The sequence below is a fragment of the Danio aesculapii genome, chromosome 2 (assembly GCF_903798145.1).
Source record: "Danio aesculapii chromosome 2, fDanAes4.1, whole genome shotgun sequence".
Taxonomy (NCBI): Eukaryota; Metazoa; Chordata; class Actinopteri; order Cypriniformes; family Danionidae; genus Danio; species Danio aesculapii.
Genome location: NC_079436.1, coordinates 22,079,090 through 22,097,761, shown reverse-complemented (window position 1 = coordinate 22,097,761; position 18,672 = coordinate 22,079,090). Strand labels below are relative to the sequence as shown.

The following is an 18,672-nucleotide window of genomic DNA, read 5'->3' as shown; positions in this document are numbered from 1 at the left end:
TTTATTAATCTCTACAGCCTTTAGATTGAATCAGAAGATTGTCACAGACTGCTGCACCATAAAATGCTTTGTCATAGCAATTTCCAGAACTATTGTGGCCATCTCTAACACTGTTGTTCAAAAACCCCTATAATTGCTTATATTTATGAGACTAGGAAAGTTTTCCACCATTTTGTATTTCTTTCTCTTTTCAATGTTTTTTTTTCTCTCATCTTCCTGCAAACAGCCTCAGGGTTTTGGCAGCAACATCCGCCTTGAGCATACGCCTGTACTTCTGCCTTGATGTTAACACAAATTGCTGATTCGTCAATTTTACATTTTTATTTTTTCACTTTTATGAGAATATATAATTATAATAAGAATATGAAATATCTTTGGGCAGTAGATAAAAAGCTAGCTTATCAAAATCTCTGTTTACTTCCTTGGATGATTAAACAGATGAACAACATAAAATATTATGAAATATTTAATATTACATACACTAAGGATTTTTAAATAAGGAGAGATGTGTTTGCAATGTTATTACAATTATGCATATGGGACCACAGCACACTAGTCTACATGAACATTTCTGGATTGTTTCACATACGCCCACAACCAATATGATACTAACATCACTGATAGTGAGGTGTGCATATGTTTGTGTTGGTTGTTTTCTAGTGTGTACATCCTCAGCCAACAGCATGCCAGAGTCACAGCTCTTCCTGTTGTTGCTAGGAATGTGATGTCACCTACTCCCTTAACAGGGTTGGTCCTTGTGTGTTTCAGATCCTCAGCTTTGGCCAGGAACAAAGGAGCAGCGACGAGGCTTTTCCCCACAATCCTCTGGTGTTCCCTCCCAGCTGGCGGGGCCTGACTGTGTCTGCTGACACTGACTGGAGCTGAGTGCTCTCTTTTTCCGCCGTGCGGGGCCTGGCTGCGTGGAGGAAGTGGGGGCTAATTAATGAACTGTGAGTATGAGGCCTCACTGCTGACAGCCAGTGGAGACAGGATTAATAGTCCGGTCATCTGGCTTGATGTGTGTGCCTCCAGGCTGCCCCTTGACGAGAGTCCACTGCGGAATCCACCACGGCGGCCGCCGAGAGACCAGCAGAGATGCCCACCGAGACGCTGCAGGCAGATAGCAAGCCCGTTGGCCAGGGTGGGGCCTTTGCCTCCGCCGTCCCACTCCGCATCCTCAACAAGGGGCCTGACTACTTCCGTCGCCAGACTGAGCCCAATCCAAAGCGCTTGAGTGCTGTGGAACGGCTCGAAGCTGACAAGGCCAAGTACGTGAAGAGCCAGGAGGTCATCAATGCTAAGCAGGAACCCATCAAGCCACAGGTACTGGCCAAGCCCCCTGTCTGCCCAGTTCCCCTCAAGAGGGGTGGCGGTGTGGGATCTGGCGTGAAAGCTTCCAACAACAACGCCAAGTCAGACACTTGCGCAACCACCACCAAACGGGAAAATCTCAACCTGGAGATACTGAAGAACATCCTTAACAGCTCTTCCTCTTCTGAGGGGCCCGCCAAGGGGACCACACACAAAGTTGGGGCACGTAGCTGGGCACCTCATCGCTCGTCTGAGTTATCGGAACCTGGATGTCGCTCTTTTACTGACTCTCTCAAGGTACCACCTTCAACGCAGGGCAGACACAGTCCCCAGGGAGGAAACTTGAATCTGAGTCGCAGACTGCTGGAGGAGAGGTCATGCGAGGTTGATGGAGAACGCTCGCCCCTGCATGCCTCCCACAGCTCCTCAGACATTCGGCGAATGTGCAATGGCAAGCCACTGAGAGCGGCACGTAGCAGCAGCTCTTCCGCACCACCACTGCCACCCAAGCCTAGCGCCAAGGCCTTGGCTGCTTGTGACAATGCTCCCTGCTCTCCTGAACGAGAGACACTGACTAGCACTGCTGCAGAGCTGGAGCTGGGAAGCTCTGTGGCCCGCAGACCCTCTCTACACCGCTCCAAGTCAGACCTGAGTGACCGATATGCTCGGGCCGGTGCTGACGTGGAGCGCTTCTTCAACTATTGTGGGCTGGATCCCGAGGAGCTGGAGAGCGTAGGTGTGGAAAGTTTCGCTAGGGCGAACTCTGACATTGTGTCGCTCAACTTCCGTAGTGCCAGCATGATCAGCTCAGACTGTGAGCAGTCACGGCATAGCAATGACGACCTGACCGATGAAGAAGATGACGCTGGGGAGCGTGTTCCTTATGGAATTTCTGCTGTTGAACGTAACGCCAGGATCATTAAGTGGCTCTACAGCATTAAACAGGCACGGGAGTCTCAGAAAGTCTCCCATGTCTAAAAGAAAGAGCAGACCTCCCTAACCCAATCTGAACTTGGTACTTGCTTATTTTTGCAATTCATGCACTGTCTTTGAAATCTCGAAAGATTACATGGCAAAGCCTTTTGAGTTACCAGCTCTTTTTAGTCGCTTTTGCATTCACTGTTCTCTGTCTTCTGAATCTGCATGACTCCTTAGAAACTCAGCCTCTTTGCGACCTCAAGGTAATGCAGCTCATGTAGAAGCCTCTGTAAAGATGGTTGCGTCCACGCAATCTTTATGCAGAGAACAATTCGTATTTCCCCTTTTGTTTAGTTTTGCCTCTGTCGGTCAAATGTTTTGATGCCAGCACCTTGCAGGTGCTTCTTATTTCACTTGGGCACACTGAGCCAGGAAGCCATATCGGTATGAATGCAGAGCTGCAGTGTGTTTAAATCTCTTTTGATCCTCTCTTTATCTGTTACTTTCTTTTTTTGACTTGTTCTTATGATGGATACAAGCTCTATGTATATAAACCCCTGTGAATAGGCGCAGCAGAAGCATGTTTTAGTCTATTCTTGAGATCTCCCTCACCCAACTTCTCTCAGTCAGCCTTGCACTGGTCATATTGTTCTGGCAGTGTCATGACACCATCCAGCTTCATGTGGTTTGTTTTCACTTTGTCTGTCGTCCATAAAGTTCCTGTTTGGCGGTTGATTATTTTTGTGGTCCTATTATTTGGAAAGGTGTAAATGCTGTAAGAATATGTATATAATTTTCAGAGTTGTCAGAAAATCATTGTGTGATGACGAGTCTCCTGTTTTCCTCCATAGCTCCTGGTCTGTTTGTCCTGTCTCTTGCATCGCGAGGCTGTGTGAGACTCCATGAGCAAATCTGTATGACACTGTTGTTGCAATGACATATATGTTCGGTATATTGAAGTTTGAGCTGTTACTTAAAAATTCATCAAGACGTTTGTTCATGTTTAGTTCTTTTTCATTTCAATAAATGGCTGATTTTGCCAACTTTTGCCATCAACCTTAAATGTTTGAATTGTTTTGTATTTTTATTTATATTTTTTGGAGAAACGTGATGTTTTTGTGTTCTTAAAGCAAGGCGTATACATTTTTCTAAATGCTTTGTATCATACAGGTTTGGAACAACATCAGGGTAAGTAAATTTTTATTTCGTAAAACTGTCCCTTTAAGCAAGTGTGTTTTTTTTATTTATCAGCTCATGCAGTGGTAGAAAAATCACACAGACAAGTCATGTGATTGTTCTGTTGCTGACCCTGAGAAAACAGCTGTCAAGTCTTATATCCTCACAACTTGCACATACGCAAGATCATCCCTGTTTTGAAAGCCTATTTTCACTTTCTCATTGTAGCCCTTGTCTCTTTGCAGATCATGGCTGTCCGCAGGAGGGTTGGTATCTTTAATTTAGTCATTTGTGCTGCCTGTTTTCTCAGGGCAGGAGGAAATGATCTAATTCATCACAAATGTTTAGAAAGACCAGACCGCTGCACTAGAGGCCCACTCATTCCCTAGAGCACCTAACTCCCTCCCATAAACAAGCACAAGAAAACCATGGGTCACAAGCTGGAACACTTACATGAAACCTTATGTTTTCACCTACTTTTCTCAGCAGTTTCTAAAAAGACCTGCAACATGATATTGTCAAACCACACAACTGTGTTTAGTGTTACTATTACCATTGCTCATGGTCAAAAAAATTCTGTTATGTATCATCAATTATTCTACAGACATTAACAAATCCTCGGTTATTACTGTTAATGAAAGGTGCCTTTTTTTCTTTATTATCTTATTTTTGAATGAAATAGCCTGTTGGATAAAATAATGGGTAAAAAAAGTCCACTGAAGGAGATACTTGGGTAACACTTTATTTTGATGGTCCATTTGAGTATTAGTAGACTGTCTGCTTAATATCTGCTGATACTGCTTCTTCAACAGACATTTAACTTACTATAACTTTGCAAGTACATGTCAACTTACATTAACCCCAACCCAACCTATTAGTCTACTTATAATCTAATGAGAATTAGTTGGCATGTAGATGCAATGTAACTTAAATTCAACAAACGCACCATCAAAATAAAGTGTGACCGAGACCTGAGCTTTGTCTAAATAAAGACCAGTATATTGTAGAGATTTTCTGACTTGTCATTTTCACTCAGAAGGGTATTTCACATTAGAGGAACAATCGAATAGTTCCTATAACTATTGGCCAAAATACTTGCATTTGGGTATCTTCTAGAAAAGGGATTAATTTCAGTTATAAGGGGATACGGCACTGGAAGAAATCACTCATACTGTAGTTCTTAGAACTATTGGCACAAGAACCCACTTTTGTCCCTCATCACACATCCAAAATTATGAGTGATCTATTTATTTATTTATTATTTTTATTGTTATTATTATTTTTTATTTAGGCAGTTGGAAGACCTAGAACTAAAATGGTTCCTACCTCCTTTGCTGTGAACACACCAAAAAGCAAGTACGCCCTCGAATTGTTATAGGAAATGTGAATTTTATGATGTGATTTTATTCATTTTTTTACTGCAAATGTGTAGGCTGATAATGTAGCATTACAAATTTATTTTCTTCACTCTCATTTTACTTTCCATTGCATATATTGCATATCTACATTTCATCTCCATTATCATGAAACCCACAACACATTGGCTGTTTCTCAGTATGCGTTCTTCAGCTATCTTGTGTCCTCGTGTTCTCGTGTAACGTTATCATCTACTGTCAAAGTTCAGTTCCAATACTCAAGACCGCAAGAGCGGAGGATGGATGAAAGATCCCGGATGTGTTCTTGATATCGTGGACGCTTCGATGCAGACTTGAGCACTGAACTCGCTCCTGAAGTCCCAGAAGTTGTTGCGGCTGAATAAAGGAGGTGAGAAGCACAGCGTTTAATATAGATGTATTATTAAAGCTCACAGATGTAACTTATCCCATCATCAGGAGTTTTCCTAAGCGAGACTGTGAAAGTGAACATTACCATGAAAATTGTAAGGGCATGAACACATTAAGGGAGTTTATTTGCTAAATTTCATATTAAAATTTGTTTTATTTGTATTGTGCAATGTATATTTGTAAGGTTTTTATGCATAGTATATATTGTGAAAAGGGGGAAACAATAAATTGTTGTATGAATGCTGTAATGTTTTAATAATTTCCCCTTTAAAAATGTGTGAAGGTCATGTGATCATCAGGAAGACCCAGGGAAGAATGCAGCATCTCATTTCTAACAGGACGCGTTCTGTGTTCTCGCAGTCTCCTAAGTTCGTTCTTCTGAAGTAACTTGCCAAGAATGGTCTTTACAGGTGAAGTCTAGATCGGATACGTGGCCGGCCGGCAGTGCGATATGCCAGCCTGATCTCATAAGAAAACGTAAGTATTTTAGGTTTTGTCAATTTAGTGGCTAATTCGTGCGAGTTCAGTTGTATGAAATTGTACGATTTTAAAAAGGAGGCATGTTACCTAACCCTACCCCTAAACCCAACCGTCATTGGGGGATGAGCAAATCTTACTAAATTGTACGAATTAGATCGTACAAATTAGCCACTAAATCAAAAAGTTACGAATTGCCGTGAGACTGTGTTGGATATGCACATTATAAAGCAGCATTTTTTTATGACACTGTATAACAATAATCAATATTTTTACAGTACTGTGACGGTTGGGTTTAGGGTTGGGGTGGGCGTAGACGTTAATAAAATATAATAAATTGGAAATTTATTAAATAATAGAAATAATCCTCGTTAACTTCCGGCTTCAACCATTTCCGATCTAGCAACAGCCGTCTTTACAAGAACGCGAGTTCGTTCTCTGCGTTCTTGGAATTTAGAAACTGCCATTATTTATTTTGATCACAGCATCCGCCATCCTCCATTTTATTTCTCAAGATTTTTTGCTTTTGATGATATGATAGTGGAGAGATGACCAGAAAGATAGGATAGAAAGGGTTGTGATGGATCGGCAAAGGACTTAGAGACAAGAATCGAACTGCACCATGTGTCAATGCACTTAACCACTAGGCTAAACACACTGGCCATACTCCAGGTTTTGATTTTATTAAATGCTGTGCTTGATGTTGCTGTTGGGTGGCTTATGTCACTTCAAGTTCCAGTGCCAATTCAACCAAGAAAATGTGCATAGGGGATAATGTTGTTCTCAGGGACAGCCCTAGTGTTTAGTTCCTATAACTGCCTAGCAACTTGGCATTGCATTTAAGCACATTATTGACATTTTTTCAGGTGCTCTTTGATGATAATGATGCTAGTAACCAAAGTAAAGCATGTCTGTTAAGCCGCCCAATGGCTGCTGATGCTTGCTGTTCTGAAATTGAATGCTGTATCACAGTAATTATAAATGACTTAGTGCCTGTTAAACAATATTTACACAATGCACGACCCCTCCCCTACTGCCCAGAAAAAAGTATGTAATGTGGGATTAGCGCATCCTCCCTCTGGCTTTGCATTACATGAAGATAATTTCTCAGTAGATCTAATGACTAATGGGGGTTTATCTGTTCATGTCAGGAATGCACGCGACTGTTGAGCCGTGATGCCACAAAAGGCTCATTTCTCTTGTCAGGACTTGGATTGAAACAAAATGGCACCCCAGGCAAAACTGAGACTCGATAACAACAATGAGGAGAATTAAATTTTCCATTTTGTTTCCTGAAGTTACACCAATAACATCAGACCCCCCCATGAACACCTTCATTAATTTCCATCTTGCTTGCCTGACAAAGGAGGCATTGATGAATGCCCTTTCTATAGCCCTTTCTCTCTCTCTCTCTCTCTCTCTCTCTCTCTCTCTCTCTCTCATTCCCTGGCAGGAGCGGAGCAGAACATTAGGCTATTAAAGCAAGCCATGTTTGAGCTGTGTCTCTCTCTTCACTGGAGGGATGCTGGGACATGGTTGTTGGGGTTCATTATCTGTCATCATTCTCGCTACATACCTCCCTCAGCAGCACAAAGACTGCAAGTTTCTTCATCCCTTTGACTCATGCTTTCCTAAAGCAGCAGTTTAAGCCCAGCGCTTACAGCTGTGAGCTAACATGACATTTACCACTGATTTCCTCTCTCAATCTCCCTCTCTTTTTATCTTTCTCTCTCTTTCTCAGGCTCACGGTCATAACAGGCTGAGTGGGGCTATTATTTGTTTTGCTAGTGTTTGGACTGTGATGCTGCAGTATTAATATCTAGATATTCTTTCAACACTACAAGCTCAAATGTTCACACTTTTACTTTGGTTTTCTTTATTAGTCTGTACTGAAAAAAAAATCTAGTTATAGATGTCCATTAGGGTTGAACTGATATGGAAATTTCAGCCTGATCTCACGAGAAAACGTAAGTATTTTACGTTTTGACAGTTTAGTGGCTAATTCGTACGAATTCGTACGAGTGCATTCGTACGAAAATGTACGATTTTAAAAAAGGAGGCGTGGCACTTAACCCCACCCCTAAACCCAACCGTCATTGGGTGATGAGCAAATCTTACTAAATCATACGAATTAGATCGTACGAATTCATACGAATTAGCCACTAAATCAAAAAGTTACGAATTGCCGTGAGATTGTGTTGGAAATTTTGGTTGGTTACCATACCCCTTTATATTTGTAAGCGAATAACCGATAATGATAGACTATAGGTCAGGGGTGCCCAGTGCTGTTCCTGGAGATCTACCTTCCTGCAGAGTTCAGCTGCAACCTTGATTAAAAGCACCTGTCTTTAATTAGCAGATGCTCCTTCAGATCCTACGTAGTTGGTTTGGTTGTTTTTGATCAGGGTTGGAGCTGAACTCTGCAGGACAGTAGATCTTCAGGAACAGAATTGGGCACCCCTTCTGTAAGCTGATAAATATTAATCTTATTATGAAATTGCTTGGTTACAAAAATAATACACAAACAAATACAATGGAGAACTGTGGAGAAGTGAATAAACTGATGGAAATAAATAATCCATCATTTATTATCAAATATTTTCTTTTCTTATTGAGCTAAAAACCATAACATTAAAAATAAGTATTAATCATGTTATAAATATGTATGGCGACGCAGTGGCGCTGTAGGTAGTCCTGTCGTCTCACATCAAGAAGGTTGCTGGTTCGAGCCTTGGCTGGGTCAGTTGGCATTTCTGTGTGAAGTTTGCATGTTCTCCCTGCAAAAATTTCCTCCAGGTGCTCCGGTTTCCCCCACAGTCTAAAGACATGCGGTACAGGTGAATTGGGTAGGCTAAATTGTCCATAGTGTATGTGTGTGAATGAGTGTGTGTGGATGTTTCCCAGAGATGGGTTGCAGCTGGAAGGGCAATCGCTGCGTAAAACGTGCTGGATAAATTGCCGGTTCATTCCGCTGTGGCGACTCCAGATTAATAAGGGACTAAGCCGAAAAGAAAATGAATGAATAAATATGTATGCATATGATGTATGGGCACATTTAAAATTTTTGGGTGAATTAACCTTTTAATTAAACAAATTTTAAGCACCTACTCAACTAAACTGCATAAACTTAATAATGGTACATTCAAGCTTGTTGTCCTCAAAAAAAAAAAGAAAAAGCAAGCATTAATTCGTACAATTCAGTGATAAAACAAATCCTTGATCACTATCAGTTTCTCCTCCATCAAATGATGTCACTTTCTCTGAGTGATAGCCTTAAAGGTGTATTGCATGCGTTTTATGTTAAATGTAATGCAAATGTGACAGGTCTGACTGAAACGTGAGGACAATTGTAAAATAGTATACATTATACATTTGAAAAAGATCATATTTTTTGGTTTTGGGGGTCTTTAACAACAGGCTGATATGCATGCAAGGTCAAAAAACACTCTCATTGTCTTATCATATGCATTTGTTTTTACCTAATTATTCCAACAACTCCCATTTGATTCGCTTAGCCATTCATTTGTTCCCAAACCCCTCCTTAGCGTGATGTTAGTCTGTTGCGATTGGTCAACTGCATTCAGCGCGGGACAGAGAGAAACACCCACCACGGCTTATCAACATTGTTAAAGTAGTCAGAGTGCAGAGTGTATGTGTGAGCCCAATGCAGGAGTGCATTAAAGTGATGCAGTTAAACACCAGCATATCGCTCTATTCTTAACCATAAGTTAAATCAGTGACACACATTCAGTATTAATCCACAGAGTGGCAAAAGCTGAACTATTTTGAAACTTGACCGCCGCACGTGTGTAGGAACAGCTGACGGTGGCCATAGCAATGACAAATGGCAAAGAATCGCAAGCTCACAAATGCATTTAAATCTATAAACAAAGTGGCACGGATCACGTTTTCAATGTGGTTTTAGATGCAATATGAGAATATAAAGAGTAAACCAGATACAGTACAAGCTGCGTGGAGCAATTACAAGTAACAAAACTCATTTACATGCATATTTTGCATGCTAAAGAAAACAAGGAGGCAACCATTTTAATCGCACTTTTTTTATACTTGTGAACTATAGGAAGAAACTGATCCATGAACTGTGTACTGTAAAGTTCCTATCAAGCTCTGACAAAGTCCCAAACATCAGTAGTGTTTTCTGATCCTTCCTTTAAACAATTGGCCGCCGAACCCCATTGCCGGGTAGTTTATTGCATTAATCACCAGTCAATCATTAGTTCACTCATTAATGTTCACTCATCTTCAGTCATGATCAGTCCCACACACAGCCACACTCTGCTATCTTGAAGGGAAAGGTGTGATCACGTTTTACCGGATCCGGTACTTAATATTTGGTATTGTTTAGTGTCGACGACAATACAAACAGGCAAAAGATCCGGACGAACAACGAATCATTTGAATGACTCTGAGTTGAATCGTTTATTTTAAAAAATCGATATTTTTAAACAAAATGCACTTTCAGATTTTAACATCAGCTGGATCTTTTCATTTACTTAGAGATGTGTTGCACAGTACGGAAGGTCATTTTCAAAATAGCAGCTCTTTATTCAGTTGATGTGAATGATAACAAAAACTTGCTGTTTCTAAACTTTTTTTTATTCTAAATAACGGTTTTTAGCATAACAAATCTATTAAAGCTCTAGGTTCAATTGGGCTGAGGTCAAGGACGATTACAGGGTTTGTAAATTTGTAAAGTGTTTTTAATAAAGAACAAAAATCTGAAAACCAAATGAAAGACAACTCACAGAAATCAACCATCAACCATAAATTTTATTTACTGTATTTATGTTTTTATGTCAAGTACAGGTAATGTACATTTCTGATAGAATGTCCCTTATATCTTTTCTCAACAGCAACAAAAGTGTTTTTAATAGATTACAAGCACATTGTCCCAATCCAGTTAAAGACAATTAAAGTAGCCTACTGTAGCTCCATTTTCACATCTTTGTGTTTAGGCTGTTGGACACCATGTTGACATTGGCTAGTAAGGCTACACTTCATCAAGTATTTGAACAATACAAGCAACCTGTCAGAGTGAAAAATCATTACAAAACTCGAGGGGACTCGTCGTTAAAATTCCAGCAGCTTGGTAAAAGCTGTCAACAACCCACATTCACTTGTGTTGAGTCAGGAGAGTAGGCTCTGTGTGCACTGAATACTCCAGAAATTGAAATTCAAATGGTTCGCTCACAGCTAACCAGCATCAATAGGGTCCTCTCTAGTCCCAAACGACTGAAGACACCTGACAAATAAGGGGAAATCCTGAATTATAAAGCACCAATTTGGGCTTGTCATGTGTACTGTAACTGAGAGGCTTCATAAGCATAACTGTAATCATCTGATTGAAGTGGCTTTTTATTCTGATGAGAAATGAACAGTATAAGCTATTCATTTCTGAATACCTTTTAATGGACGTGAAAGTGAGATGACATGCAGATGTTGTAATCAGTGTGATGCACGTACTGTAGTGCCCGCATGCGGTATGAAATGAAGATTAAGTAAAGCTTCTGCTTGGGTCCAATAGTTCACTCAAAAATAGAACATTTCAGGGAGATTTTTATTTGAAATTGTGGTTTCTTTATAATTCCTGTTGGCTCATACTGTTGTTGTTTTGGGGATTTATGAGGACTCTTCATAGGTGTAATGTATTGCTATATAATTGGCTAATTATTTTGCTTTACCCTACCCTAAACTCAAACTTACTGAAAACCTATGGTGATTTTTGAATGTCAAAATTTCTCATTACATGTATGATCTTTGTATTTGTACATAAAACACCTCACCATTGTGGTTTACAAGGACACAAAATTGTATAACATGGGTATGACTTTTTACAAATTTGTGTCCTCGTAAACCACCCAAACCAGTTCAAACACAAAAAATATTTATACCCATGGCCTTTTGATGGCATATTGAAATCTAATGATGCAAACAATTAAGCTACGGTCACACTGGGCTTTGTGTGTGCGAAATTCTGTAGTGCGGCGCTGCGAAAAGGGGCGGGATTAAACAAGATGATTAGACATAAAAAAAGCGAGCGGTTGCTCCATGCTTTAAATTTCTGTCCAGAGAGGTCCTGTTTTGATCCTCGATTGGTCTCACACAGCCAAGTAATGCAGTTTTGCAGATCAGAGTTCACCAAGCTTGAACTTTGCACCGCAGAGAGCTGCGAAACTTAACGCATGACCCTGTGTTTCCGGTCTGACGCATTTGCGTGCATATGAATGAAAGTCTATGGGAGGAAAAGCCCAGTGTGACAATAGCTTGAGTCTGTACTAGAAACTGAACATTATTTACCACATTATTAACTTTCTTTAAAAACATTTTTAAAATACACACTGAATTGTAGTGTATGTAAACTATTTAGAATAACATTCCATAATAATGTGTACACATGCTTGAATAGATATTGTTCAGTGTTGGGGTAAGGCATTAGAAGTGTAACAGAAGTTACGTAATCAGATTTTTTTTTTCTACATCTTTAATTTACAAGAAAATATGTCATTTACAGACGCTTACTAACTGTAAAGACAAATGCAGAATAACGCAAACATACAGTTATAACCTGCAAAATAACAAGCTATGAATATATATGTATATATGTATGTACACTCACCGGCCATTTTATTAGGTACACTTTATTAGTACCAGGTTGGATCCCCTTTTGCCTTCAGAACTGCCTTAATCCTTTGTGGCATGTATTCAACAAGGTACTGGCAATATTCCTGAGATTTTGGTTTATATTGACACGATAGCATCACACAGTTGCTGCAGATTTGTCAGCTGCACATCCATGATGCGAATCGCCCGTTCCACCACATCCCAAAGGTGCACTATTGGATTGAGATCTGGTGACTGTGGAGGCCATTTGAAATATAGTGAGTATAGTGAACTCATGGCCATGTTCAAGAAACCAGTCTGAGCAGATTGGTTTTATGACATGGTGCGTTATCTTGCTGGAAGTAGCCATCAGAAGATGGGTACACTGTGGTCATAAAGGAATGCACATGGTCAGCAACAATACTCGGGTAGGCTGTGGCATTGACATGATGCTCAATTGGTACTAATGGGCCGAAAGTGTGCCAAGAAAATATACCCCACACCATTACACCACCACCAGCAGCCTAAATCATTGACACAAGGCAGGATTTATCCATGCTTTCATGTTGTTGACACCAAATTCTGACCCTACCATACGAATGTAGTTATGTTGAAAATAGTATTTTTTTTTCCTAAAGGGTACATTCACCCAAAAATGACAATTATCACATGATTTACTCGCCCTGAAGTCTTTGCCGGTGTATATTACTTTCATCTTCATTTCATCATCGTGTCATCTGATCTTGAATGACAGCAGAGTTAAAAGGTTTAGGCTGCACACTAACACACTGATGTGAATTTACATGTTCTTCAGTGTCAGGCTTATTCAATTCCCTTCTTTCTTTTGCCACAAAATGCAATCCTTGGATTAAAAATAAACATGCAAACCCAGCATATATGAGAAAAAGTAATGCAAAGAAACACTGCATCACCTTCCATAAAAAATAACCGTGTAATGCAGTTTTAAAGAGTAATGCAATAATACTTTCAAAGGTTAATTAACATTGATTTGGACGTTTCATTGTAAAAAGACATTTTCTTGCTCGTGCAGTTTTGACCAAACAGAAATTTAAATAAGAACCTTATTTAACAGAATTATGACAGATCAAAATCAGATCATCCCATCCAGCACACCTATTTCAAATGTTACCTTCGGGGAGGCGATACAGGACCATAAAAGCCAAAACAAACAGATTAAAAAATAGTACATATCCCAGGGCTGTTGCAATTATGAATGGACATTAAACTGAGTGTGTTTCTGGCCAAAATCGTACTCGCTTTTTAATCTTTCTTACTTAACTTGAAAGCTGGTAGGTAATGCACTTGCCACTTTATACGAATGGACTGTAAATTGTATGCTTTTCTGGCCAACATTTTATTCACTTTTAAACTTAAAAGCTGCTAGAAAATGCACTTGCCACTTTATACGCACTTCTAATATTGTATTGTTACTATTTTTATAATTAATTATTGTTGTCATTTTACCTTTTTATCTCTTGATTTGTTGCTGTTTTAGACAAATAGGACTGCACTGAAGGCAAGGGCAAATATAAATTTCGTTGTATTTTGTACGATGGCAATAAAGATTCTGATTCATAAGATTTACATTTAACATAATCACTGTTTACACTGTTTCTCAAAAAGACAGAATATTTGGCTGAAACTACAGTATACACAGGAAAAAATTACCTTTCAAAAGATTGCAAGCTAGGGCTAAACTTAATAATAATAATAACAATAAAGGATTAATTGTATAAGATCTCACTTATTTATGCTGTTTAAATAAAATCTTTTGCAAGGAGAGCTGTAACAGCAGTTAAAAACAGCAGTTAAAGCTATATATATATATATAATGGATCCATGTCAATAAGCTGAAAAGTTGCACATACAAGGTTGTCATCTCAGGCACTCGATGCACAAGTAGGTTTGTGGTCACAGCTCTGAGGAAGAAGGTCAGTCACGCAGGACCATAATTGACCTACAAAGCTTTCCTTTCAGTTCCCAGTCATGTATCAAACTCTTGGCACACAAAGAAGGAACAGAAACCCTATCTGGATCAGTTTGGAATGAAATTGAGCCTTGGTGATATTAACACAAGTTCCTCACATTTTATACAGAGTGTTTTGTGGTAGTGCTACAGTTGTGTGTTACTTTCTATGGCGTTTCAAAGAACAAACTGCACTGTTGTTTATTTATTCTAAATATTCAGATGTCAGATAGCAACAGTCATGTCTTGTGTGAATGTCCAGGCTGAAGGAAAAATTGATCATGACGAGCACAGACTGACCTCTAGTGGTGCTTTCTGCTTAATGCATGGGTGAGAGTCGCAACAGGTAAGCCATTTCTAATTAATATCTAAATTTAAATGCTAATTACTAAACACGTGTGTTTAAAATACTTATTACTTATTAAACTTTAAACACCTCTTTTGCATAATATTCACCTTTAATACCTCTCTTGCACAATATCCTGCACAGACTGTTCAGTCTCATGTAAAAGTAATTGAATCGTCTGTCTTATGTGTATAGGCTAGTTAAGTATCGTACAGTATATGTTAGTTATGCATAGGTTTTTAAAATAACTCTTATGTCCAGTGTTGTGTTTGTGTATATGATTCATTTATCATATTATTTATCACCGTTGTCCTGCGAGACATTTCGTTCCTCTGTATGTTCACGCATGTAGTGGGATGACAAGCTCGACTTGACTTGACTTGATTACTATTAATTGTAATCAATTCTGAAACTAGAATAAAATGGTCAAAGAATTTAACAATTTTAGTGACATGGTGGCTCAGTGGTTAGCACTGTTGACTAGCTCAAAGCAAGAAGGTTGCTGGTTCGAGTCCCGGCTGGGTCAGCTGGCGTTTCTGTGTGGCGTTTGCATGTTCTCCCCGCATTTGGTTTCCCTCACAGTTCAAAGACATGCAGTACAGGTGTATATATGTGTAAATAAGTGTGTATGGATGTTTCCCTGTACTAGGTTGCAGCTGGAAGGGCATCTGCTGTGTAAAACATGCTGGCTAAGTTGGCGATTCATTCCGCTGTGGCCCCTGATGGATAAAGGGACTAAGCCGAAGGAAAGTTAATGAGTTTAACAATTTTACAGTCCTTTGTGACACTTAAGACCCGTAGAGGGCAGTATAAACTCAACGATGCTCAGGAATGAGCAATAAACACGCCGTTTATGTTTTAGCCCCTCACAAATCTCAAGCTTAAAACTGTGCAGCATATGCTTCTGGCTATTTCTTAGGGAATATACATAATGCAAAAATACACATTTAAAACCGTCATCGTCCTGGATAGCCACTGTCCTAGAGAATTTCAAAGAATTTTGACCAAAAACTGACAATTACATCATCATTTACTTACACTTGTAACAATCTAGTTACATTGGTCACACTTTAACTTAATGCACAATTCTCGCTATTGACATACCACTAACTAGGATTTGTCGGCTCAATAAGCTAATAATTATCTGTTTATTAATAGTAAGGTAGTAGTTGGGTTTAGCTATTGAGTAGGATTATGGATGATCATAATTTATAAGAGCTAACAAACAGATCTTAAGAATTTGTAATAACTAATCTTAATAATTAATAAAAAACCTGGGGTGACACAGTGGCTCAGTGGTCAGCACTGTTGCCTCACAGCACGAAGGTCGCTGGTTTGAGTACCGGCTGGTTCTGTGTGGAGTTTGCATGTTCTCCCCGTGTTGGTGTGGGTTTCCTCCGGTTGCTCTGGTTTCCCACACTGTCCAAACAAATGCGTTATAGGTGAATTGGATGAATTAAATTGGCCGTAGTGGATGTGTGTGAATGCGAGAGTGTATGGGTGATTCCCAGTACTGGGTTGCACATGGAAGGGCATTCGCTGTGTAAAACATATGCTGGAATAGTTGGCGGTTCACTCCTCTGTGGCGACCCCTGATGAATAAAGAGACTAAGCTGAAGGAAAATGAATGAATAACAAAATCTTAACCTAAAGTGTTTCTTTTTACTTTTAAACATAATTTATATATATTTTTTTAATGTTGGAAATCTGTAACCTTTAACTTTCATAGAATTTGTATTTCCCATCCCTACTAAAAAAAACAGCTTGAACCAATATTGACCTACACTTTAATTAAAAGATCGTAGTAGTGACGCACTTGCTGCATCAATCAAACTCTGATGAGGTCACATGACAACATTGTAGCGCACACAAACTGCATATTATGAAATAATCCTGAAAAGCCTGATTAGGTTTTTGGAATTAAAAGGATAGTTCACCCAAAATGTTTTGCTCTTCATCAAGTGTTTTCAAACCTTTATACGTATCCTTTTGCTGTCAAACAGAAAAGAAGATAACAAAAATGAAAACGAAAACTTCCATCCCTACTTAAAAAAACAGCTTAAACCAGCTTAAGCTGGTTGACTGGTTTTAGCTGGTTGACCAGCCTGGCTTTGGAGGGGTTTTGGCCACTTACAGGCTGGTTTCCAGCCATTTCCAACCTGGTCTTACCTGGTCAGGCTGGAAGATGACCAGCTAAAACCAGCTTGACCAGCCTAGCCAGGCTGGGAGCCCAGCCAAATCCAGCTATGTCCAGCTTAAACCAGGCTGCTCAAGCTTGTTTGAGCTGGTAATTTTCCAGCCTGACCGGCTAAGACCAGGCTGGAAAAGGTTATAATTCCAAATGCTTCAGATCTGGACACCATACTGGGCATAGATCCCTGTGCTAAAGGTTCAATTTCTAAAAGTTCCAGACATTGGAATTGACATTAACGAGGAGACATGGAAAGCAGTCTTGAACAGGGTTAATTCTTCCTCAATCTGTGCATGTCACAGGCTCATACAATGCAAGGTAGTGCATAAAGCTCATTGGTCCAAGAGCAGGCTAGCTCGCATCAACCCGTCTATTGACACTGAGTGTGACAGGTGTCATTCTGGTTCAGCCACTTTGATCCATATGTTTTGATCCTATCCTTTCCTGCTTTCATTTTAGAGGCAAATTTTTCTCTCGCTCTTTGCTATTACCACTGTTGATATTACAGCTTGTCCAATTATTGGTTTATTTGGGGTTCTCCCACCCAGCCACACTTTACCCTGTCATTTTGTAGACTTTGTAACCTTCTCCCTTCTGTCTAGGTGATTAATTCTTCTGACTTGGAAGAGTCCTTACCCCCCATTCTCACACTTGTTGGAAAAGAAATGTTCTTTATTTAATGAAGTTAGAGAAAATGATGGCCTTAAAAAAATTAAGTTATTTCCACTGAGTGGTACGGTACGGTTCGGTGCGCTTTTATGGCCGTTTCCACTGTCAAAAGGGTACCTAAAAGCAAATCGTACCATACCACTTTTTGGTCACCCTTTGCAAAGGTTACCAACAAGCCCAAAGGGTACCATAAGGCGCAGCTGAATGCTTTGGTTTACAGAGATGCATCACTCGCAGAAGCAGGAGAATGAAAACAAAGGAAAAAGCATTTTTAAAAACACAGCCGAGACATGACACCGTAATAATATATACATATAATAACAAGCCATGGTCAACCCGAGCTCAAACAAACCTTGTCGTTGTCTTGATGTACAGCCACAAAGTCAAGAAGAACAAAATCTGCTGTGTCTGTTGTTGTTTTACAAGCCTGTCTAAAGCGTGAACGGTTTCACGTTCTCCAGAGAGCTCGCTGCGCGTCTATATTTGAAATAACTAACTTTTTGTGCTCATATTAATAACGTGCTAGTGATCATTGATCGCTCTGATATCTGATCCTGTCAGAACGAGACAAACGCAAGTGTGAAGTGCTAAAAAACAAAAGAGAAGCTGGAAAGAAGCAGCAAATGATGCTTCTGCAACCTAAAACATGAACAAACTGCCTTGTTTACTATTAACAAGAGGTTAACGTACATGTGCTGCTGAAGATTAAAGACAGATATGAGAGGTTTGCTCTGACTGTGGGCTATATTTCGTGTTGTTTTTGAAGCCAAAAAAGGACTAAATGAATGCTGTGTGTAGTTTTTTATAAAATTGATAACATATCGGAGACTGTAAGGGGCTGTATGTGTTCAAATCTGTTCATTTATTTATTTATTTTATATAATTGCAGACGTTTCGCACTATTATTGATCTGCAGTTATAATCAAATCTTGTTTATAGAAAGGGTAGTAATGAACATTTATACACAAGTTGTGTGTATAAAGCATCTGATTGCTTTGATATTATAAAGAAGCTGATTCCAGCAGCTAGCTGAAGGCGGATGTCACCTTGCTTTGACTGAACTTTTGCAATTTCTAATTTATTTGATCCTAAAGATCTGAGTGATCTGTTTGTATTCAGTGAGCATTTCTGTAATGTATTGAGTTCCTAGGCCATTTAGTGATTTATAGACAAGTAAAAATACTTTAAAATC

The 18,672-nt window shown here is 39.5% G+C and overlaps 1 protein-coding gene across 1 annotated transcript in view; it reads left to right on the top strand.

Annotated features, from left to right (window-relative positions):
• Nucleotides 1-3,292, top strand: part of fam110b (family with sequence similarity 110 member B) — a 99,772-nt gene extending 96,480 nt beyond the window's left edge. Inside the window, exon 3 of the mRNA XM_056474747.1 lies at nucleotides 769-3,292. Within this exon, the coding sequence (XP_056330722.1) occupies nucleotides 1,096-2,289 (1,194 nt within the window). The 5' untranslated portion in view covers nucleotides 769-1,095 and the 3' untranslated portion in view covers nucleotides 2,290-3,292. The remainder of the gene's footprint in view (nucleotides 1-768) is intronic.
• The last annotated feature ends 15,380 nt before the right edge of the window (nucleotides 3,293-18,672 follow it).